At 40.3% G+C, this 24,773-nt stretch overlaps 1 protein-coding gene across 1 annotated transcript in view; it reads right to left on the bottom strand.

The window, feature by feature from the left end:
- Nucleotides 1-17,028: 17,028 nt before the first annotated feature.
- Nucleotides 17,029-24,773, bottom strand: part of FAM174A (family with sequence similarity 174 member A) — a 30,721-nt gene continuing 22,976 nt past the window's right edge. Inside the window, exons 2-3 of the mRNA XM_054032698.1 lie at nucleotides 23,659-23,793; nucleotides 17,029-17,602 (exon numbers count right to left, since the gene is read on the bottom strand). Of these exons, the coding sequence (XP_053888673.1) occupies nucleotides 17,599-17,602; nucleotides 23,659-23,793 (139 nt within the window). The 3' untranslated portion in view covers nucleotides 17,029-17,598. The remainder of the gene's footprint in view (nucleotides 17,603-23,658; nucleotides 23,794-24,773) is intronic.

A 24,773-nucleotide genomic window follows, 5' to 3' on the forward strand; every position in this document is an offset into this window, starting at 1 on the left:
CTGGGGGCACAGATAAGTAAAGAATGTGCCATGTTCAGAACAGTACCTCTCTGACCATGCCCCCACTTTGGTGCTTCTAAATGACATTCTAAATAATTTGTACAAGATTTAGTACTAGCGGGAAAGGATTCCCAAGTGTCACACACACACAAAAATGCAATTTGAAGAAAAGGAGAAAATAAAGTGAAACAAACAAAGTGTTAGAACTCAGCAGCACAGTGGGAAAGAGAGGAAGAAAGACTAAATAGAGTTTAAGGAAATGTGGAAAATGACTGTCTTGATCTCTTTCAATCTCCTTTCCTTGTATTTAACCTTTTAGCTTTTCAAATTCATTTTGACAGTCAGTGTATTTCTTTTTCTAAAAAAACCCCATCAAACCTCTCCATCTTCCCAGTGAAAAGGAACACCCCCTCCTCTACCAGCCAGGCCGTCCTACTGAAGTATGTCTGTACCATGTCTAATGGCAGGGTTTATAATCAGCAGTGCAGCAACTAGAAAATGACTCTAATGTTAAGCATAAATGTGAAAGCTATCCAGGTGGTGCAGTATGCTTTTTTATGTCTGCTTTATGCCTGGACTTTGAAAGCACAGTATGAAGTGGCTGCAAGCATCCTGGCCTGCTTTCTACTTACTTGGATATTGAACAGGCTGAGTTTTATCCTAACAGAAATAAAACCGAGAAAAGATATGTGCCGATTATTGCTTTGAGTTTTCATGCTTTCATTCAATATCTCCTACTGGTTTTCTTCCTTTCCATTCCAGGCTTTCTGCCTTTAGTATCATATCCTCAGTCAGTTCTCTTCACTCTCCTCCGGCTCCCCTTCCCTCTGGCCTCTGTCTCAAGGAACTTGGTGCAACTCAGGAATTTTTTCTCTCAACCCCATATCACCAATCTTTCACCTGCCATCATTATTTTGTCTTGTTACTCTGCTGTTACATTTTGACTGGAGGCTGGAGGAATTAAAATGACACTCCAACTCAAACTTCACATGCCAGCCCCAAAAGGCTAGCTATACTCATACTCTTACAGAAATTATTTCAAAACCTTCCATTCGGATTCATGTGGAACTATATGTCCCCATTTATTCATACAGCAATCAAAGCATGTTTCCTAAGGAAACAATATTTTGGCCCCAAATCTTAGCCATTAAAACGTACCACTTTTAAAGATGGGCCTGAAGCAAAACAAAAGAGATAACACACTTCTGGCACTGAGGGAACTGAAAACTTTATGTTACTCCAGATCCAATTATTTCAATTGTTCCTGGTCCTTATAACGGATCAAACCAGAAGCCCAGACTGCAAACACCTCAAACTTTGGCAAGCTCAAAATCCACATGTGAATTTTGTAGTTTGGGTCATCTCTACAGCTTCTAGTCTGGTCTTAAAATAATAGAAGTGAACAATGTACTTAACAATACAATACATAGTTTTCAATTGCAATATTCTTTAGATATATTAGAGCTGCCAGAAGTATTTGTTTCAAATAATAGCCTTTATGCTGAGCTGTACCGTGTTCGCACGAAGCCCTAAATTTCAGCTCCTTTTATAGGGGAATTCTTACATGCTCTCTACAGCCTCTACCCCACACGCCCTGCTGTTGGCAGTGTATGGGTGGAGCTCCTTTCTCCCCAGCAATCCCTAGCTGCTGTAGCAGTCTTTTATGTGGTTGGCAGTTGGCACAGTTTAGAGCAGTCTTAGAAGGAGAGGTGCTTCTTCGGCATCAGTACTGGGGAAGCTGAAAGGACAACTTTGTGACCCTCTTCCTTTGTGCTCCTTGGCTGCAGCTTATGATCTATTCCCCTATATGTCATTAGTTTAGCCCTTTTTTCCTGTTAGCAAATGATTTGTGAACTGATCCTGATTTACTGCATACTGATGAACAGTCATCAGTCTATGGACTGCAACCTTCATTTTGATTATCTACTATTAATGAATGATATGTGATTGGATGATATTGTTTCTGTTGCCTGATTGATGACTGAAACTATTTAAACCCAAGAATACAAAATATTGAGTGACAAACCATGAATAGCACATACTCCTACTCATGTGCTATTATTTCTGGTTACATTAAACTACAGGAATTTTTACAAAGAACAGCCATGACCTAAACATTTGGGTGAAATGAACCATATTCGTGTGAATGTTTGTTTATAGTGAATAAAAAGACATGAACATAATCAACCGAACAGCTGTTTATGATCTGAATGATTTTTGTTACTACTCTTACAATGTTTGACCAGCTCTGATATCAGTTGTTTCTTTCCTGAAGCAAAACTTTTAAAATTAAATGTAAGATCAAGGTTCAAATACAGGAGCTCTAGAGGGAATATGTACAGTAATTAGCTTAGTATTTCTAGGGAGAGGTGGGAAGAATTCTTGTTCTGAATGTTTACCGTTCCAGTTCAGATTTAGACGATAGGGTATATATTAAAGCAGGTCAGAAATTTAATTGTTTAATACACATTGACTTACACAGGGAGGAGATTGAATATTACATGGCAGTTTAATACCTTAGGGAATCTGGCTAGAGTATATATTCAAAGCAGATCAGAAATTTAATTGTTTAATACACATTGACTTACAGGGAGGAGACTGAATATTACTTGGAGGGTCTGGCTAGTTTCTTAGGCTTCAGCAAAAGGAAGAATGTCACATCAGGATGTTAGCTTGGGGCCAGTGAATAAATCACATGGGATACAGAAACATATGAGGGAAGCAGCTGAGAGGAAGTGCATGGGGAGTGGAAGGCCTACTAGATGTATCAGTACATGTGTGGCAGAAAGAGGAAGGGCTTAGTGGGTGGCTAAATGGTGAGATAGGAGAAGAAGGAAGACAGCAGAGGAGAAGAAGGAAGCAGGATTCCTGCTGTGGGGGAGAATTAGAGACGAAAGGTCAGTGCCAATCCTCCTGGAAACAGTATTACAAGACTCAGCTTTAATGATCTAAGTATTCATAGCAGTCGGGGCGGCTCAAGGCACCAGCGCAGCAAGCGCGTGCCTGGGGCGGCAAGCAGCGGGGGGCGGCCTGCTGGTTGCCGTGAGGGCGCAAGTCAGGCTGCCTTCAGAGACATGCCTGCAGGAGGTCCACCAATCCTGCGGCTTCAGCAGCAATTCGGCGGCAGGTACGCCGAAAGCGCGGGACCAGCAGACCTCCCGCAGGCATGCCACTGAATCCACATTACTAGCGGACCTCCTGCAAAGGCTGCTTCACTGACCTGCTTGGGGCGGCAAAATATATAGAGCAGCTCCTGATAGCAGTAACACTATAAACAGCTAAACATCTTTTTGATGCTTTAAAAATGCAGTGTACAGTCATTGTTTATGCTGCATTCAATCATTTTATTATTGTCTTGCAGTTTTTCTTTTGTCATCTTTCTCTTTCCCATTCTAGTATTTTAAATGTGTTCTGTTCATTTTCCCCTTCACTGTCTTTTTAGGCATGAAAGAATGCAGCGATGTCATTTTGAGACTGCAATATAAGGCACAAGAAGGAATCACGCCATGCGAATCAAAACTACCTGTTTAGCAATTACATCTGAAGTAAAACCAAGCATGTAGAACTAATTGCTCACTACACCTGCAGGTATCAATAGCGTATGTTTCCTGTAGTGCATTAAATAAGAGTGTAACATTCTGTTGTGTTTATTTATTAAATTACTGAGGGCACTGCTACAAAAAATGAGGTTCTGCCATCTTCCTGGGTTGCATAGCCACTGGAGATCCTCCTAGTTTTGATAAGACATTCCCCCTTTTTGCTAACCACACAGATATAGACAGAGATAGGTGACCAGGATTTTCAGTGACTAGTGACTTTTGGATGTCTCAGCTTTTGCCCAACTTAAAGGGTTCATCCTTGGCCAACTGATGCAAAGTTAGTCAGGACACAACTTTAAAAGAGCCAGTGCCCCATACTCTGCAACTTTTCTGAAGGATAGCTCTCCTTTCAAGCTCAGACTAGGAGAGGAAGCACTCTGTAATAACCCACAAGCTAACTACCAGCGACTGAGAAAGGGCCTCTGTGAAAGTAAAAGAAAGGATCTTTTCAAGCCGATTAAGGAGACCTCCCAAAGCAGGCTGTTCACATGTGGTTACAGGCTCCAACAAGAACATAGCAGCTTGCTCTGGGTGGGAAGATGGATGGGCCCCAGAGGTAAAACTGATTAGAGTAAACATTATAATGGAACAAGACTCAGTGAGGACAACACAGAACTCAGAGGAGTTTGAAAGGAAAAAGGAAACAGTCAATTATTTAAAAATACATATGACTTACCCTTTCCATACAGTTTTGTATCCTTTGGCAATCACAATATAAGTATAATGTAGATTTAGATGTCGTTGAAAACAAAGAAAAGCATTATGAACATGTCTATTCTTGTAATGTTTGCAATAAAGAGTGTTAAAAAAAAAGATCAGGGTGATATAAAATTACATGAGTATTTCTTCCCAAACCAGGTTCCTGTAATATGTTTACTATTTATTTTTTCTTACCATAAGACCCACTCTCATTGTGGCCCAAGCTCCTAACCTCTGGATTTGCTGACATCCTAATGATACATGAGTACCACAACTGATTTTGAGTGTCTCCAGGATATCAATTCCTTAAACCCACCTTCTAGGGGAAGAAGAATAGTCTTAGGCTTAAAGCACAGGCCTGTGTCCCAGAACAAGTTAGAAAAGTTTTTTAAGAGACACAAAAAAGTAACCTCCTCCAAAGCAATAATAATTACATCAAAGCAAGGCGGCTTTTCTGCACTTGTGTACAGTCCTACAGCAACTCACCCAGAATACATCTAAACTCCAGACAGGCAGAGTTGGCTGTTAATTCAGTTATCCATCACAATGAAAACTAGAGGAATCAATATGCCTTATTCAAGATATCTAAAATACTGATGATATTTAGGTCACGAAGCAGCAGCACATACAAAGGAAAAGTAACATTTCATATTATCATATGATAAGGAGTCACAACACAGAGGAATAGGAATGCTTTATAAAGCAGCAAAACACAGTGGGGAGGCAAATTGAAGGGAAAGGTCTGGATCTCAATGGCACTGCTTGTGATGGATCTGCTTGGTTGGATTTCACATGTGTATGTTATAAAGTTAACAATTGCAGAAGCACACAAAACACATTGTTGAGTCTCACAGCCTGGGCAAATAAATAAAAGCTACACAGATAAGTGGATTAAAGACACCCACTGCAACTTTATTAGAGGTTTAACTTAGCCTGATAGAAAACTGGCCTCTCCCTACCTATACTACTGTAAGACACATCAGTGACCCCTGGCCCCATCAGCTGGAGACTGAGTACCACAAATGGCAAGTCCCATCTATAAAAAGTTCCTTATAACTTAGCCCATTACTGAGGCTTGTCCATATCACTCACATAAACATTATGGGCCAGGTCCCTATCTGGTGTAAATCAGCATAGCTACATTATAGTCAATTGAGCTACCCTGATTTACACAGGTTGAGGATATTCTAGACCAGGGATCCGCAACCTTTGGCACATGGCCCCCCAGGGTAAGCACCCTGGTGGGTGGGCCAAGTTTGTTTACCTGCTGCATCTGCAGGTTCGGCCGATCGCGGCTCCCACTGGCTGCAGTTTGCCGTCCCAGGCCAATGAGGGCTGCAGGAAGCGGCGCGGGCCGAGGGATGTGCTGGCCCACACTTGTTTAGTTTTTCCCTCCTCTCCATTCTCCTAATCCAAAACTGGATTTTAGACTACTGGGCTTAATGTTGTCTTTCCACACGGAACTTGTATACCAAAACTGAAAACTCATAACATGAGGAATATATGCATTTTCATGCCAGTACAGATCAGCAGTCCATCTCGTCCACAGCAGAGTTGTGTCTGTAAAACATTGACATTAGTAAATGTTTTTGTAGACTCACACTCTTTATTAAATTGTTTTAATTAAACCATTGTCTAACTATTTTAACTCTAATTAAGAGTTCTTCCTTCCTATTTCAGAGCCCATTGTGTGAGATATTAAAGGAACTGTTACACATTTTAAACGTGTCATACAAACAGAATTAAATCAATCATGCACTGAAAACATACACAATTAGGTTTCTCTGAGAGACACATCTCTGCATGTTGTATGCCCTAACTGCTTCCACAATCTATTCAGTGAGGGCTGCGTGATTCAGCATTGAAGACTCTTCCTGCTGAATATGAAGTTTGCTTAGAATAAATAATATGAATCAAATCAGGTGATTCATGGGCCAAATTAAAAAGGTGACATTCATGGATGGAAAGTTGATAAATTTGCAGCTTCTACGTTCAGGATAACATGAGTACCAGCACAGCTTATTTGGTAGTAAAAGTCATGGTGATAGTACTTAAATAATTGATGACAGCATGGTTGCTTTGTAAATTCCTAATCTGCCATTTGCAATCATACCTAAGAAAATCCATTGATCTTCTGTGAAAATTGCTTTCTTTCCTGAGTTAATTGTATCGTTTATAATTCATTGTGTAGCAATTTGAGAGTCCTCTTAAAAGAAGGGCTCTCTGTGTATCTGAGGTGTAGTAATGTTATATACAGAATATGCTTCTGGGAATTTCCAGAGTAGTGGAGTTGTGGCTTTTTGTGCTTTTAATGAGGTGCATTCATCTTGTTTCTTTAGAGGTCATGTATAGATCTTAGTGCAGGCACTCTGCATAACATAGGATAAAAGTGAAAATTTATAGTATAAATTACTTGACTTTTTTTATGAGAAGTAGCGCAGTCCCATTCTGAGTTCCTCACATTGTTTTCCCCCAGTTATCTAATTGTTAGATATTCTTCTCACTCAGTGCCTCCACCAAGCAACCAGGTACATAAACTAACAGACGTTGCCTATGATCTGTAAGACATTACTCATAATGAAGGAAAAAAATCAAGGGCTGACAGATTATAAAGCTAAACAAACGTTTTATTCCCAGAAAGGATAAGGGAAAACTAAAAAAAAGGAAAGGGAACAGACAAGGGACTTCAGGCTATCAACCAGTTGCACAGCAATAAATGTGAACTACTCCCAAGTTAAGTAAAAAATAACTAAAATGCCCCTAAAGTGTCCCCACAGGACTTGCTGGTTGATGGAGCTGGAGCAAAATGAGAAAGGCTGGCATCTCTTGCTGGGAAACTGACAAGTCGCCCTTTCAGATGAAGGGCTTCCCCAGCTGCATTAAGCCCTGGCTGTCCCTTGGTACAGGAGAGGCCTAACAGGAAGGGGTGGCAGGTTTGTATCATTTTTGGTGGTGCCCAGAATGGGTCTGAGTCCCACCCCCCCACACACATCTGCCTTGTAAGCCGATATATATTTTTTAAAATAATGTAAAAATGGACTGGAAACAGTAAGCGTTTAACAGTTTCCCTATATTGCACAATATCACTATCATAAGAAAATTTTATTTAACTAAGAATTTCAACTTTATTAATACTTTTTTGAATAAGGAAAAAGCCAAGCATGCTTGGATCAATAACCCTCAAAAGCAAATATTTTCTAAAATTAAAACAAAATGTAGCCCCTTCTTTTGCGATGTTCTTCAGGAGACAGCAAACATTTTTCATCGTTGTTTGGTGGGGGATGGGGCTGCCCCTTCCCCAGTGTAGGGCAGGAGTGGTGACTGTGGGCGGGGGAGGGGAGGGGCAGGGTGTCACAAGTTCAACACTCACCCAAGCCCCAGCTGCTTAGGTCCAGACGCCAGGAGCCCCCTCGGAGTTGGAGTCATCTACTGGTGGGTGATACAGGAGAGGGGGGCTGCCATCACGTGTGCGTCTTCTCCCCTCCTCCCTCCACAGGCACAGCAGCCACCTCAGCCTGCTCCCGTTGCTGAAGCCAGCAGTGGCCAGCGAGGGAGCGCAGTGCGGAGCAGCAAGGCAGCTGCCCATTGCCCAGGGCGAAGGCAGAGATGCTCCAGGGGAGGTGCACGGGGGCGGCAGGTGGGGCCGGGGGAGAGACCTCGCCCCGAACATTGGTGGAGTCAGGCCCCTGGGCCATGAATATTGCAGAAGCATGGGTACCACAGGCCCATATAACTCGCTGCCCCTGCTAACAGGCACAGTTGGCAATCAGTCCTTCCAGGTGTGGCTGAGTCTTGAAGTTCATTTTCTCGTTTGTGCAGCTGGGGGCTCTGAATCAGTCTCAAGCCCTGTGGCTGAGAGAGAGACAAAATAGCACCTCCCTTTCTGCTGCAGGGAGCAACACCTGGGCTGCTTCTCCTCTGGCTGCTGCAATCCAACCCCAACAGCTCTGTCCCCGCAAACACTGTCCCTCTCCACTCCAGACTCAGCTTACCTGGTGGGGCAGGCACAGCCATGTGCAGGCTGTCAAAGGCCTGTAGTTTGGTCACGTGGGCTTGTCACTTGCTCTCTGGTCCATTAGCTATTCCTCACAAACAGGGAGTCTGTTTAGGCTCAATTTGCATTTTGGGGCAGCCTAGCCATGTGCACTCATATGCCCGACTTCCCGTCCAGCACCTTCAGGCTCTTTATGCCTCTCAAGCACAGACAAGATTTTTGTAACAGGTTATGCAGAAGAAATCAAATTCTGGGGTAGAGGGGTTCTTTAGAAGTACCTGAGGGCAGAATGGGGGTTAATATGTTCAAATATGGAAGAAATACACTCAAGCAAATCAGTGGAATGGAGGTGTAGTGCTCTGGGAATAAATCAGTGTTGTGTAGTGAATTAGGCTGTTGTCTATAAGACCTCTGCCTTATTTGTTGTAGGGGTTGGAAAGTGTGTACCTATGGAGTATGTGGGAACATGTGGGCCAAGACCCTCCCAAAACATAAGGCCCACCCACCCTAAACCAAGGGAGAGGAACTACTGAGCTCAGGCACCAAATGATTACTTAGGGCAACAATGAAAAACAAGGAATGGGAGTGGAGGTCAAAGGTTGAAAATTAGGGAACTAGAATGGGACACTCCAGGCAGTGCCTGCCCCTCCTCTGAAGTGTCTAAGGCGGCAGTGGACACTGCACACAAAAACTGCACTTGGTGACATGATTTAACAAGAGACTAGAAATACGCACCACAGTCACAGAGTACCACTCCCCCCCACTCTAGCTTCCCTTGTTGTGTGATGGATGGCCATCTTGGCCAGTGCCAGGAGGAGGTTTATGATTTTGTGGGACCGTGGATGGGGTGTGCTGGGATAAAAACAAGAGGGGTAAAGTGCAGTCAGAACCTCAGTAAGAGAGTGTCAGAAGGAGATAGAAGAGGGGCTGCAGCCTTACGCACACTACTTCAATGTGCACCAGGGTCTCACTCTTGCTGCAGAAGGGACAGGTATCAGGGAACTCCATGAACCATGCCAGATACAACTACTATTCCTGGTGGGAGGTGGAACTAGAGTGGAGTACAGACTGGACCACTAGGGCTCCCTGCCCTCTGCAGGTGGTAACAATACTACCCGTTGGTGTCGGGGCAAGACATGAGGGCAAGGAAGTGAATGGTATGAAGCATGAGCATGTACAGATATTGTTGAAGATGGTCCTGACTGGGATGGTTTAGGTCTGGTTGTGGTGGTCACCAGGCCAGAGTTAAAGGAATCACAAAGCCAGGTCCTGTAAACAAGAGTCATGGTCAGAGTCAGACTGAGATCGTGGTCAGAGATCAGAGATCAGAGGCAGTACCGGGTTAGAATTAAGAGGCAGGAATGAGGGTCAAAGTCAGGATGGAGTCAGAAACCAGAGATCAGGAGATGAGGGCCAGGACCTTGTCCTGCTTCTCCTGAAACTCTTTGCGGGGGCATGGATCCAACTCCAAAACCTTCCACTCCAACTGCTCTATTATGCTGCATCATAATGCATATGTACAAGGGGGCTAAGTTAAGGTTGCACAGACTGTCATGTACTTCTTGCACGTGGTAGATTGCAGGGTTGCTACTAGCAGGTCAGGCTTCTGCATCAGATATAAACTAATTACAGAGCTTACTTTTCAAAGAGATATGCACCAGATGGGTTCACTATTAAATCCTTTAATGATCTACCAGGTGTGGCTAAGGTTAGCTTAAATAAGCTATTTTACATACAGCACCACCTACTGGCTGAACAGTATAATACACTTTAGCATTCCATTGCATCTGCCTCTTTAAGTTCTACGTTCCTACCATTTACAAAATATACACTATCACGTCAACTTTGAAGTCCAGTACATATCAGTCTGTTAAGTATCTCTGAATCATGCTGTATTTCTAATTACACAGTTCAAATGTGTAACAACTTGGTCATCTGGCTGTCCATTAGTTGTAATGAGTTTCAATGCATTCCTATCAGGAGTTGTGTTGCTAATGGTGATGATCTGAAATTCAGAAGAGGAAGAAATAGTTCTTCCTGCTGTAGGATTTCCTTCACTGTCTGTACAGTGAATGGCTGCCAGTACAATAAACAAAAAGTAGTTTGAACAAAATAATATTTCGTTCCCAATGACAAATTCTGCTGCAATGAATTATGGCCCATTGCCCATCACTAATTGTTATGGAATACCGAAATGACCAAAAGTGCACTTTGGTTTCTCAATAACACTGTGAAATATTATGTCTTTCAAGTATATTATTTCTATATACCAGGAAAACTAGTTGACAGCAATCAGGGAATGCTGTCCTCTGAATTCATACACATCTGCAGCTAGTCTCTCCCAAGGTCTGGTGAAAAAAATGCACTTTCATAAACCTCATTTCTCTGGTATAAAATATGCATCAAACATAGGCAGAACACTTTCATAGGCATTTTTGTGACTGTCTTCAGTAAAGTTAAAGGATTCAGAAAGATGCTCCTCCTGCTTTCCCTGTAGCATAAATTAGATTCCTGAATATCTCCAGTTTCCTGGTGGAGCTTTGTAGCAATTTGAAATATTGCAAAAATACGGCTTCCAGTCTGTCCATTGTGAAGGTTTATCAAAGTTTATGTTCTCTGGGGCATGCTGATGAGATCCTGCAAACTTTGTTGCTTTGTTCCTTCTCTTTGCAATTGTTGTTGCTTTGTTCTTTCTATTTGTTCTTCCCTGGCACTAGTTTACTTCGGACATCATGTCATTTACTTCTTGTACACAGAAGGTTGCAGGGCTGCTACTAGCAGGTCAGGCTTCAGTATATAGATATAGACTGACTACAGAGCTTAGTTTTCAGAAAGAGATACATGAGATGTGTCTTCCATAAGATTTTTTAATGCTTTCTTAGGTATGGGTAAGGTTAGGTTCAATAAGGTATTTTACACACAGCACCACCTGATCATTGAACATTACATAGACAATCTTAATTTGGCATGTTCTAACTTTTGTGTGTGTATGGGTGTGTGTGTGTGAGAGAGAGAGAGGTTTACATACATACACTGACATGCTTTCAGGTTTGACTTCAATGTGTCTTTATATTGTTAGTACAGAGAGTGAACACCTGATTGTCTCTGTGCTGCTTCCATACGAGCCTATGGTGTGGGTACCCAATAGTTAGTTTCAGGTGGAAGGACTGCTTGTGTATGAGAAGTTTTTATTCCAGATCAGAAATGAGTACAAACTGAGAAACATCTTCAGTTTTGGAAGAACAAAATATTGTTATTCAAAGCAAATGTAAAGAAGCAGAAAAAACCCTAATACAAATCCCCATAAAATAGGACCAGAGAACATCATGACTAATAACTATGAGGAACAATGAGAACACACAGAGACATACTCTCACACACTCAGAGAAGTTCCTAGCCCACCAACCTCTACCCCCCCCCCCGCAAAAAAAAATTCCAGCAAAACCCAGAGTTTGTTCCCTATCAAATCTTTTGGACACTATGGATTCTTACTGATCCAGCAAGTATGCTGACCCTTCCTTTTCAGTTTATATTAATTACAAACTCAAAACAAACAAAAGCTCCCTAATAAACTAATTTCTATTTGAAGAAATCAAGTAACGTCCTTACCAGCAAACAGAAGCTGGTTAAAATTTCGCTGTACTCTTGGCACAGGAGACAATAAGGCCAAACACTTCATTTCCTTAATTTTCAGCGTAGTATGTGGGAAATTAAATACGCAGCTGCCATTTTTAAGTTAAGAGAATGACACTTATTTTACTTTGCTAGAAGTGCATACAAGAGCACCCATCCTACTGAACATACATTGTGTATAGAGTTTGTCAACTGTCAACGTACGAGTATTTCAAAAACACTATAGGTATATGCGAAGTCAGAAACATGCAAGAATCACAAAAAGTTACATGTGGGACAGACAAGATTGTCCAGGACCATTACAGGCTGTTGTGTCCTTGCTTTGCACTCTTCATGTTTTTTGCATAAATGTTAACGTGACTTGCTTCAAAGTGGTTAATAGAGACATGACAAATCTGCTGCCACCATACTCTGTTGTGGGGGGTTGCTTCTGAGTTGCTGGGTCCAACCTGACATACTTTCAAGCTTGACTTCAGTGTATCTTTATATTATTTGTACTGGCCACCTTGAGAATGAATGTCTTGCTATAGCTGACCATAAAATAGGGCTTTGAGTATTCTCGAGTTGGCCTTGTGAAAAAGATGCACAGGCCAACACAGCTGAGCCAGAGATCCAACAATGATTAAGGATTTTGATATTGGGACTCTTGTCCCACCATTTTACCCTGCAAACAGACTGAAGGCAGTAGGTATGGATCTCACAACCCTATAGAAGCATTGGGAACACAACTCTCCCATAGACATTTAGCTTAGTGCTTGTTTTAACACCGCTATCATTCCATAGGTGGTGAGACAGCATTCCAAATGCAGAGCTGGCCTTGGCCATGCAATGGGTAATCTCATAATCAGTTGTGGTGTTCTGTGACAGCATACTCCCTAGGTAGCAAAACTTCCCCATGGACTTCAGAGGACAGTTGTCTATCTAATTATTAAGATCAACATGTACGTCCCTCAGAATAGGTTGGTCCAGTACTTCCATTTCCTTTAGGCTAATTGTGAAACCAAAGGAATTTACTGCACAAGTAAAGTGATCAGTTAAAAACTGAATGTCATCAATCATGTGGGCAACCAGTGCACTAACATCAACAAATAACAAATTCAGACAAACAGACCGAACTCCAACAGAAACTCATGGAAGTATTTCCCTTAGCTATAGAAGCCTCAGTGGAAGTTGAGACAGCCTGGAAACATTTTCAAGATACGACCTACATTATGGCTGCTGAAGTTCTCAGCTTCGTTAAGAGGAAACATCAGGACTCATTTGATGAGAATGACCAGAAATATGTCAACTCTTGAACTCATTGCATGCTACCCATCGAGCATACAAGGATGCCCGGGAGCTAGGAAGGCTACATATCCACTGAGCAAAACAGATGATCCAGCCCAGACTTTGGAAAATGAAAATCTTGCGCTAGGAAAAGAAAGTGGTGGAGTTACAACTGGAAGCAGACCAGACACCGAAAGCTTTTTTGCTGGTCTTTGTGCTATCTATGGCCACAGGTTCAATGGGATAACCCCTATAGGCACACTGGACAACAGTCAACTCTTAACTGACAAAAAAGAAATACTTTCCCAATGATGAAACATTTCAGTTAACTTCTTAATCACAATTCCAACATTTCTTCCACAACACCTATTAAAAAGAAGAATTTGCAGTAGCACCATCTTATGAAAGACCATAAGAGCAATCAAGCAGATGTCACAAAGGAAAGCAATGGTGTAGCAAGGACGGGACACTTGGGTGGGCCCTGTCTTCAGGTGGGTGGGCAATGATGGGGGAGGGGACAGATGGATTGGGGCCGCCTCCCTCCCACCCCCTCCAGCTGGTCTTGGGGAGGAAGATTGACACTCTGGACAGGGGCCCTCTGGGGCGCCAGGTGCACACCCAGCTCCGAGAGGAAACGCTCTCCAGTGGCAACGGCTCCCATCCCAGTGTCCCACGTTGGGCCTGGCTCCCCAAGCAACAGGCCTACCTTTTTTGAGCATTCGTCTGCCGCCGCTGGGCTGCCACTCACTCGCCTGCCATCCTCCTCCCCATGCTAATTTAGCCACTGGGCCAAGGGGGCGTACACAGGAGCTCCTGCCAATTGGGGGACCCTAGAAAAATGGGCAATCCTGTGCCCCCACCTGCTCCGACCCCCTGCCCAGCGCTCCTGCTGGGGAATGGGGTCAGGATGGGGGGCTCGCCCCTCTCTGTCCACCCGGTGCACCAGCCAGGCAGTGGGGTAGGGGACTTGCAGGCTGGCAAGCCCCCACTCCTCCACCCCGCTCCTCGGCTGGAGTGCCAGGTGGGCAGGTGGAGTGGGACAAGCCCCCCACCCCACTCTGTAGGCCAGATAAAATTAATCAACGGGCCAAACCTGGCACAGGGGCTGTAGGTCCCCCATCCCCGATGTAGTCTGACCTCTGATCATTCCTAAACAAGATGTTCTAGACTAACATCCAATCTTGATTTAAAAATTGTCACTGATGGAGCATCTATCATGACCATTGGTAAATTCTAACAGTTACTTACTCTCATTGTTAAATGTTTACACCTTATTTGTCTTGCTTCAGCTTCCAGCCATTGGATCATATTATACCTTTCTCTGCTAGACTGCACAGCCCATTATTAAATATTTGCTCACATGAAGAGACTTACAGCTTGTAATCAAGTCAACTCTTAACCTTTTCTTTGTTAAGCTAAATAGACTCAAGAAGAAGCTCAGTCTTTCACTACAAGGCATGTGTTCTAATCCTTTATTCATTCTCATGGCTCTTCTCTGAACACCCTTCAATTTATTAACATCTTTCTTGAATTGTGGGCATCAGAATTGCACACAGTATTCCAGCAGCAGTCACACTAGTGACAAATACAGAAATAAAATAACCTCTCTGTAATGTTGTGCAGTCTATATGGTTTTATAAAAATATGGTAATGAGTAAATATAATGTAACTAGAATATGCTTCGTGCAAAAGGTCTCTTGTAAGGTATCATTACAAAGCTTATAATCTACTGAGTGCAATCATCCTATTTGTATAAATGTACCACTCTTGTATCTGGGACTAGAAATATGAACTATAACTCTGAGGGCCTATTGTAATTATGCAAAGTGTGGGCCATTAATGGTGGTTTGGAATCTTAATGGCTCCCATCACCAGGACAATTGACTGGGGCTCTGTTTGCAAGCAAGCCTTCTCTTCCTGTGAGTCAGGCTGGGAGGAATGAAGGCTTGGGGGTCTTACAGTGACATGCGATCATGTCACATGAACTGGAATCCATCTTTAACATGGTGCTTTTCCAGTGGGGGGGGGGGGGGAGAGGGAAGGGGTGAAAACCCAGAGAGACTCAAAGGATTCCCGCCTTATACAAAAGATATATAAAGGGGTGGAACAGAACAAAGTGGGAGAAACATCATGAAGAATCCCCTAGCTACCACCTGAGCTGGAACAAGGGCTGTACCAGGGGAAAGAATTGTGCCCAGGCCTGGAAGGTGCCCAGTCTGAGGAAAAAAACTTACTGAAGCATCTCTGAGGGTGAGATTATCTGTATTCAGTTTGATTACACAGATTTGCACATTTTATTTTATTTTGCTTGGTGACTATCTGGAACCACTTAAATCCTACTTCCTTTATTTAATAAAATCACTTTTTACTTATTAATTAACTCAATGTGTATTAATTACTCCTGGGGGAACAAATAACTGTGCAAATGTCTCTATCAGTGTTATAGAGGGCGAACAATTTATGAGTTTACCCTGCGTTAGCTTTATACAGGGTTAAATGGATTTATTTGGGTTTAGACCCCATTGGGAGTTGGGCATCTGAATGCTAAAGACAAGTACATTTCTGTGAGCTGTTTTCAGGTAAACCTACAGCTTTGGGGCAAGTAATTCAGACCCTGGGTCTTTGTTGGAGCAGACGGGAGTGTCTGGAGTCCTGAGCTGGCAGGGAAAACAGGAGCAGAGGTAGTCTTGGCACATCAGGTGGCAGCTCTCAGGGGGGTTTCTGTGATCCAACCCGTCTCACACACTACTCCTACTTATGATCCTTCGATGCATTAACATAGGAATCGTATTAGCCCTTTTGGCCACAGCGCAGTTCATGTTCAGCTGATTATCACCACAAACCCCGGAGTCACTTCTTCCCAGGATCCAGTCCCACATCTTGTAAGTATGGCCTACATTCTTTGTTCTTAGATGTATACATTTATATTAATCATTAAAATGCATATGGTTTGCTTGTGTCCAGCTTACCAAGTAATCCAGATCGCTCTGTATCAACGATTTACCTTCTTCATTATTTACCTCTCCCCCAATCTGTGTCATCTGCAAACTTTCAGTGATAATTAAAATTTTTTCAATGACCCGAAGAAAACATAAATGGCATAAGGCCAAGAACCGATCCCCGTGGGACCCTACTAGAAACAGGCCCTTTCAATGCTGATTACCAGTTTACAATTACATTTCAAGACTTATCAGTTAACCATCTTTTAATCCATGTAATGTGAGCCATATTCATTTTCTATCATTCTAATTTTTTTTTTAATCAAAATGTAATGAAGTACCAAGTCAAACGTACTTAGATTTCTGTAAGGGTCTACATAAACACTATTACCTTTATCAACCAAACTTGTAATCTCATTGAAAAAACATCATCAATTTAGTTTGACAGAATCTTTTTTCCATAAACTCATGTTGATTGACATTAGTTATATGACTCTCCTTTAACTCTTTATTTACTGAGTCCTATATCAGCCACTCCATTATCTTGGAATATCTTAAAGAAAGGATTACAGGCTTAAATGAAGGCTTCTTGCTCTACCTTTGTTGAGTGGCTTTGACTACCAAGGACCAGATCTTCAGCGGGTGGAAGTCAGAGTAGCTTCACTGATGTCAATGTAGCTATACTGATTTACATTAACTGAGAAAGTGGCCCCAGGAGCCAGAGTCTCCACTCTGATACACCAGCTTTATGTCAGTGTGACTGCATTTGTTAGAGAAGCCAATGGAACCATTATCAGTCATAACTGGTTGACTAGAATGGTCATAACATTACCATATTTCTCAGGATCCTATCAAAGGCAACTCTAAAACCTGAATAAATAAAGTGTCATACAAAATGTTAGGAATACTGTAAACATTTTATTGGTGCACTTGGCAGTTTTAAATAATGTTTACGTACAGCAACTCACATTCATTTAGTTAAAAATTTCAAACAAAAAAAAAGGCAGTAGTTTGGCACAGAGCTTTTTCAAGATAGGGAAAGAATCTCAACTAAACTACAGAAAATCTAGCCGTACTACAGAATTCACACATACATAAGATGATGTTGTTGATACGGACTTAAAATATTACATTGGCAAAAATAAGTGAACATATTCCAGATTGGTATAGAAAAGTATACCATACATATACACAAATAGGGAATTAAAATAAGCAGAAAATACCCTGTTTTAAAAGGGAATCTCTTTTCCAAATAGTTTTGACTTTTAGTGTACACCCCTCTGAATGTAGAGTATTTCTGTATATACAAAGAGGTACAACAATTTTTTATAGTATTTATTGCAACAAACTAAGCATACCATAATATACACAATTTAAATACCCCCCCAACCCTGTTGATATATTGGCTTCTTATTCCTCCTGCATAACCTCCTCTTTCTGTTGATTTCTCTCAATGAAAGGCACATACTTATCTGCAACAGAAGAAACAGAGGTGGTAATCTTTAAACACATACATTTTTAAACACCTTTAAAAACAAAAGAAATTAAAATATTTTTGCTCTGACTAGTTAAACTTGTCCAAAAACCTGACAAAATATTGATACTGATAAAAGAAGTCTGAATCATACATAAAATATCCTTCCCTAGATCTGTTATACTGTATAATGAAACCTGGAATGATGAAATAGTGCATTTTGAAGTATGATTATTTCTCCATGCTAGGTTTATCTTTACAAAAAGAATAGTTTAAAGACTTAAGATTCTATAGTATGTACTGCACAGTATGTATTGTATTGTATTTAAGAACCAAGGATTTGTCAATCTGATTTATTTTAAACTCTAATATTGGGTTTCCACAAGATTCAAATACACCAAGTCTGATTCCTTTCAATCCAAAACATGTTTACTTATGATCTACTGAAATGCCCTATTTCTAAGTAACAAAGGCTTTTTTTGTTTGTTTTGGATTCACAACTTCAGCAGTAAACTTCATGGCTGGCTCACATCAGGAAGTTTCAGCTGCACAAAGCAGATGCTTGCTCTTGTAAATCTTGTTGAGGAGGATACTCTGAGGGCCATATCTAACCTCTGGGACTTTTGTAAGTAATATGAATGCCAACAAGTATTCTCTAACACAAGTTGTCAGGTGTTTGTTTTACACTGTGTTCTGTTATTTTAGAGAACCAGTGTGGCAAGTCTTTCTGAAGGAGCAATTTACAGCTTTGTATTTTATCTGTTCTGTAAAATAAGATAAAAACACCTATTTCTCCATGACATTTGCCTACAGCTATCAAAGTATCCCACAACTGATTGTTATCGGGAACATGGTTTCAGTTTTCAGTACTGCTGGCTGGCTACTTATATGTATGTCAAATTGCAGTTCCAAATCAACCTCAACTAACTCTACTGGCTCAATCATTTGTTTCAGGACACAGTTCCAAATTCCCTCCTTGTTCAGAAAGCCCTCAATGGACAAACTCCAGCCTACCTCACATACCTTTTCTTTAGTCCCCTTCTACCTAGCACCAGCCTCCCCACAGTTATTTCACCCAAACTTGACATAGTACAAGCACCTAAACCTTTGTAGCTCCTCCCAGCTAGAAAAACTTGTAGTCAATCTTAGCCTCAGAAACATCATTTATTTTCAAAAAGTTATTCTTTCTTATTTCTCTTGTTCACGTCCATTTTTTTTATTTTAAATTAGGCAACTACTTAACTATCCAAAAACAAATTGGAGTTAACAGATGCTATACAAAATGAAATCATATATCAGTCACTAGATTCTTGCAATACTGAAGTATACCCTACATACATTATAGCCAGAGAATTATCCTTAAATATGAAATTTTCTTGTGTTACAATTTTAATTTTACTGTAGCATGTGGCAATTTGTTTTTATCTAAACAATAAAAAAATAAATGAATCAGTCTGTAGAACAGAAAAGGGTTTATCCATTAAAAAAAAAAAAAAAAAAAAAAGTTTTCCTGTACAATCGAGGTTGGAGTTGCAGCAGATCTCTATGATAAAGATTTTGTGCACATCAACAGCACCAATGATTAAAAAAAACATTGGAAGTAAAATTACATCAGTAAGCCAGATGTTCAGATGCACCAGGTGCCTTCTGAACAGGCATCTGCAAGATTCTCCTCCCTCCCTAAATCAACTCTCTAGGCCTTTAAATCTTTACCTGTCATTCCTTTAAGAATAATACAGATCCTGATAATCATTAAAACATGCTGTTTGAAAAGTGATGAGTTTCAAAAGATTTAATTAATTACACCAGTGCTTGCCACAAACCTACCAAAAGTCTAACCAGAGTCAACATGCTCTTAATCATGAAGATGCACTTTTTAAGTATCCTACACCCAGGTTTCAAATTTCTGCACTAACCCTCCAAACAATGCCACTGAGCAGCAATACTCAGTAAAATGCTGTGTGTAAATGGCAATGCTAATTTAGCAGCAACTATTTGAAATTTTATTCTATACAGGTTTCAGAGTAGCAGCCGTGTTAGTCTGTATCCGCAAAAAGAAGAACAGGAGTACTTGTAAATTTGTTAGTCTCTAAGGTGCCACAAGTACTCCTGTTCTTCTTATTCTATACAGATAACTCAAATGGTTTACCTGAACAAACAATGTAGGAAAACACTGCAAGACAAAAAAAAAAAAGGGGGGGGGGGGTTGGGGGGAAAGAAGGAAGAGGAGAAAGAGGGATCCTAATAAGCTGCTGAATCAACCTCTTGCAAAGGTTGAGAGTTTCTCTACCAGGTTAAATAAATTGTGCAATATGAGAGAATGTAGCAAACCTCTGAGTAACGTAGATTTTCAAGATTAATCTTTTCTTATATTATTGACTGGATGAAATTGGAAGACCCTGGAAGCCACTTGCCCTAGCTTTTCATCCAGAGATGGTGGCTCAAGGCACTTGAATAATGAATTAGGACTTTGTAGCTCCTTTGCAAGACACATAAAAGAACAAGTTCAGTTCTCTGCAACACTTTTACCTTAAATATGAATGTTTAGCAGGCTATTCTCTTCCGGAGATATTATTTATGCTATGTCTGTGTTGTGTACATAGTACAACTATGATTTTCTAAGTTGGTTAACTGAAACTCTAGTTAAGTGATACTCAGACTGAGGCTTGTGAGCCGCAAGTGGCTCTTTAATGTGCTGAAGAAAAATGCAAAAGATACATGATATTAAAACAATCTGTGATTTAATTATTAACCAATTGGTATGCTTCTACTATGTTATTAACCAAGTATAGTTGATAAAATAATAATACTTGGTCAGTCATTGTGCTGTACGAGTAATATATAGACAGATCTAGTAAATGAAACAATTCATACTATGGTGGCTCTTTTGGGTAATGTTGATAGCTAATTTGGCTCTTAGGTCGGAGTATCACTGCTCTATGTTAACTTAAGTTTGGTTAGGTTGTCCAGAGTTACTCTGTCTCAAATCACTATTCTTGCAGAACTCAGACTCTGCAACCTAGTAAGCTCTTGAGGTTTCAGCCTTGTGCAGTATAGCAACTCTACAGAGCAGACAGTGAGCTACAGTCTCCTCTTACAAAAATGGAAGCAAGCACCTGTGATTGCAAAATAGAGCATGAGCATGATATCACCACCTTGCTGGTATATAATACAGCAAGTATAGGATGGGGTCAAAAATCCCTTAATCCACGTAAGAATAAGAGTATTTAAAAAAGACTGAATGAAGACTGAAGACAGACAAAACTGAAAATAAATTTTGCTTTGGGCTTTGCAAGGAAGTCATTAGTAACACAGATTTTTAATAATGCTTTTCTATCTAGGTTCTGATACTGTTCCAATCACTGTGGCACCTAAAGCACTTCAAACTGTGAAGTATATAACTGATTTCTAAATGTGTAACACTTTCCATTGCACTGCTAGTATGGTGCTATAACCACTGTTTTACCATGGAGAAGTCACATTTTGTTAAATTTTCTTATAAAAATGCCACCTCAAAGTAGTAGTGTGAATTTTACAATGGATAGTCTCTTTGTATCAAAGAACTGCATCAAGGGACAATTCTTACTTGCAGATTCAGGATATGGTTGGTTCCCATAACCATCACTATTTTCTTTAGTTTTCTTAGATTCAGAACAAAATAGCTGGATCTATTTTGTGGTTGAAGCATCTTATTAAAATCTTCAGCAGCAAGATATGTGCCCCATTGTGTTACTTATTTACATTAATAGCTGCCAGAATATATAGCTGTATAAGCAGATAAATTAAATGTGGGTAACAGCTGTCATTCTAAAGACAACAAAACATTTTTCAAATGAGCAATTTTAATTATTTATTTTATGAATTTAATAGTTTATTATCTCTGAACTGTTGGAAGGAAGGTTCCAGCTTCTAGCCACTGCCCTGGCAACCTAAGTTCCAGAGGTCTATTTTGAAGGGGAACAAATATTATTTACAGTACTGAACATCTCATTAAAACTGACTAGATATTTGGTACAATCCCATTCAGATTTAATCAACTGTCAAATTTGTCCCTTTGGTTTTTGCACTGTACAGCAATATATTTAGCTCTCAGGCTGCTAAGGACGCCCATATACACCCTTTACATCACACCTTTTTGGCTGGCAAAATGGAAAAATGAAGGCAGCCTTGATTTTCCAACACACTTGTGTCAGCAGTTCTCTTCTCCGTTTCCTCCTCATTTATTCTGTCAAGGGAGAAAGATACACTGCTCTACTGCAGATACTGCAATCTGCTTTGCACTTAGATTTAGGTACTTCATGACAGGTTGTATAGCTAAGAGGATTTGTGGCAATTTAACTGTTTTTAATGAAGATGCTTTGCTGAAGACCACCGAATTATAGGATGTGAGCAATCTCAGAAATGTCTAAGTCTAGAATGAAATGACAGGAATACTATGCAAAATGAGATACAGTAGTATTAAATTAATTAGCTCTCATATAATGGAATAATTTACTAAATATAAACATACTGGTTTAAAAGACTTACGGTCTAAGTGTTAACATTGGGCAATTTGATCCATAAATATAGAAAAATATACGGAACAGTCATAAAAATAGAGGCCTTTCTAAATTCAAAGCACCAAAATAAAAAAACAAAAACAAATATTGAATAGTTACAATGACTTTGAAACCAACCTAATAACTACCAAAAAGACAAGAAAAGTAAAGGTTTTTAAAAAATAGGGCACAGAAGATGGTTTCTCTTAGTGCACAGTAAGCTTCAAGTTATGGATTTGATTTTTGGCATATTTGTAGAACGTAAATTAAGTTTAGAGAATGACCTACAAAGGTAGAAAAAGTGTGATAGGGAGAACATTTGATACATACACTGCGGTATCAAAATCTAATATAATCTGCAAAAGATTTCTCAGAGGAAAAAAATTAGACAGTCATGCCAAAACAAAGAAAAATATATACAGGAAATAGATGTGTATCTGTACTTTTGTTTTCCAAAGGTAATTCCTGCATGTGACAGATTGGAGTGGTCGACAGCATTACGTTCGACAAACATTAATCTGCCTCACCACTATGTGAGAGACAAGGTAATATCTTTTTATAGGACCTACTTCTGTTGGTGGGAGAGAAGTTTTTGAGCTTACACAGTTCTTTCTTATATGTTGAGCTTAGTATTTTAAGCTGTCCTGCACCAGCTACACATTTCTTTTAGATCAGATACTCTACTTCTCGGCATGTAAGATAACATTTAATCTCTTCATGAAGCAGAACTTGAAAGCATCTCAGATTCCTCCTTGCTTTACACAAGACTCATTTACAGGAGTACAAAGTAACTTTACAGCCGCAGATGCCAAGAATGGGTATTTGTATCTAAGCGCAGCTTAGACTCCTTGTACACTTGAAAAAATTTAAATCATGCCACCTCGTTGGCATTTATTGGAAAGCCTATTGAAGTACCTTCCCTATCTCTAGCTACAAGAGAGAAAATAAAATCTTCACATAACCCCAAGCACTGGATTTAGGCACAGAATTGCGAACCACACATTTTTTCTACGTAGAAGTGAGGAAGATAGTGGCACATACACCCAAAGGCAACAAAGTTAGATTTTTAATAATTATGCCAGTTTCCCCTGCTATCTACCCCAGTGAAGTCTGAATTCGAAACAGTTAGGTTCCTATATGTAGATTAAAGTGCCTGTGTTTAGCATCTCCAACTCACATTGAAGCCAAGATTGTGGATGTACACAACTTCTGAAAACTAAGCCACTTTAAAGAGTCCCTACATTTAGGCTCACATTTATTGCATTTACGTGGCCCATCAGATTTTCAGAATATAAACTGAGAGTCCAGATAAAGTAACCACATGTAAAAGCCACTGACCCCATATAAAATTGTAATTTGTCCCTTTGTCGAATAAGCGTGATGCTCCGGGCCTAACTACTTCATCTGAAAATTAGTACGTACAATGCGTGCTGTGCTTTTGAACATGTAGTAAAGTTGCTTGACCATCATCATTCCTCCACTCCTATAAGAGTACATTGAACTTCTAAACACTAACCTTCGAGGATGATTGGCATCAAACAATGTTGTATCATCATCATCATCATCTTGTTCTAATGGCGTCAACTCCATATTTTCTATGTTGGTGTCCAAAACTCCATACCTTCGGGTCTTTTTGTTTCTTTTTCTGAGGCTGAAATAGAATGTTTTTAAAGTTTTAATCTTTAAAATTGCTGAAATAGAAAGTTATAACTGAGATTACTATATTAAAGAGCACCAATGAGTCCGGTGGCACCTTAAAGACTAACAGATTTATTTGGGCATAAGCTTTCGTAGGTTAAAAAAAACTTCACTTCTTCAGATGCATTGTATTAAAGAGAACAGTTTTAGTTCCTTAAATTATAGATCTGTATATAAATTCTTCATATTTGCATGTTATTTAATATATGCTAATAATTTAAAATATTTTCTTTATCTCAATGGAGTACAAGTGAAATATCAAAGAGTAACATTCTCCTGAGAGCCAAGTTCTCAAAACAGGAAGCCTAAAATGACATAAAAATGTGTATAAGATTGTGCACCTACATTTTTGTGAATAGTTACTGTAACAGTGGATCAAAGACAGGTAGTCGCAGACCCACATGTTTTTTGAGGCACCTACCTAGCTGTGTGCAAATGCCATCCATGATTTGTAGTAATTTCAGGGCAGGTCTACACTATGGCAGGGACTGATGCTCTAAGATCAATCCACTGGCGGTCGATTTAGTGGGTCTAATAAAGACCCGCCAAATCAACTGCAGATCGCTTTCCAGTCAACCCCTGTACTCCACCTCCAACGAGAAGAGTAAGATAAGTCAACGGGAGATTTTCTCCCATCGACCCCACCGGTAACTCGACCTATGGTATGTCGACTCCAGCTACATTATTCACGTAGCTGGAGTTGTGTAGCGTAGGTCAACTTACGTTGTTGTGTAGACATAGCCATACATACAAATGTAGGTATGCAATTAAGTATGGACCTCTGGTTCTGAAAACTCTCTCTAAACTGGTAATAATGGTCAAAGTGGAAAATTCTGTTAATCTTTACGTCACATGCTGTACACTTCTATACTGAAGAACAGATGCACAACACAGAGACAAGGTGTCTGACAAAAAAAGGGTCTAATGAAATCA

Source organism: Malaclemys terrapin, chromosome 6, assembly GCF_027887155.1.
Source record: "Malaclemys terrapin pileata isolate rMalTer1 chromosome 6, rMalTer1.hap1, whole genome shotgun sequence".
In the NCBI taxonomy this organism is placed as follows: Eukaryota; Metazoa; Chordata; order Testudines; family Emydidae; genus Malaclemys; species Malaclemys terrapin.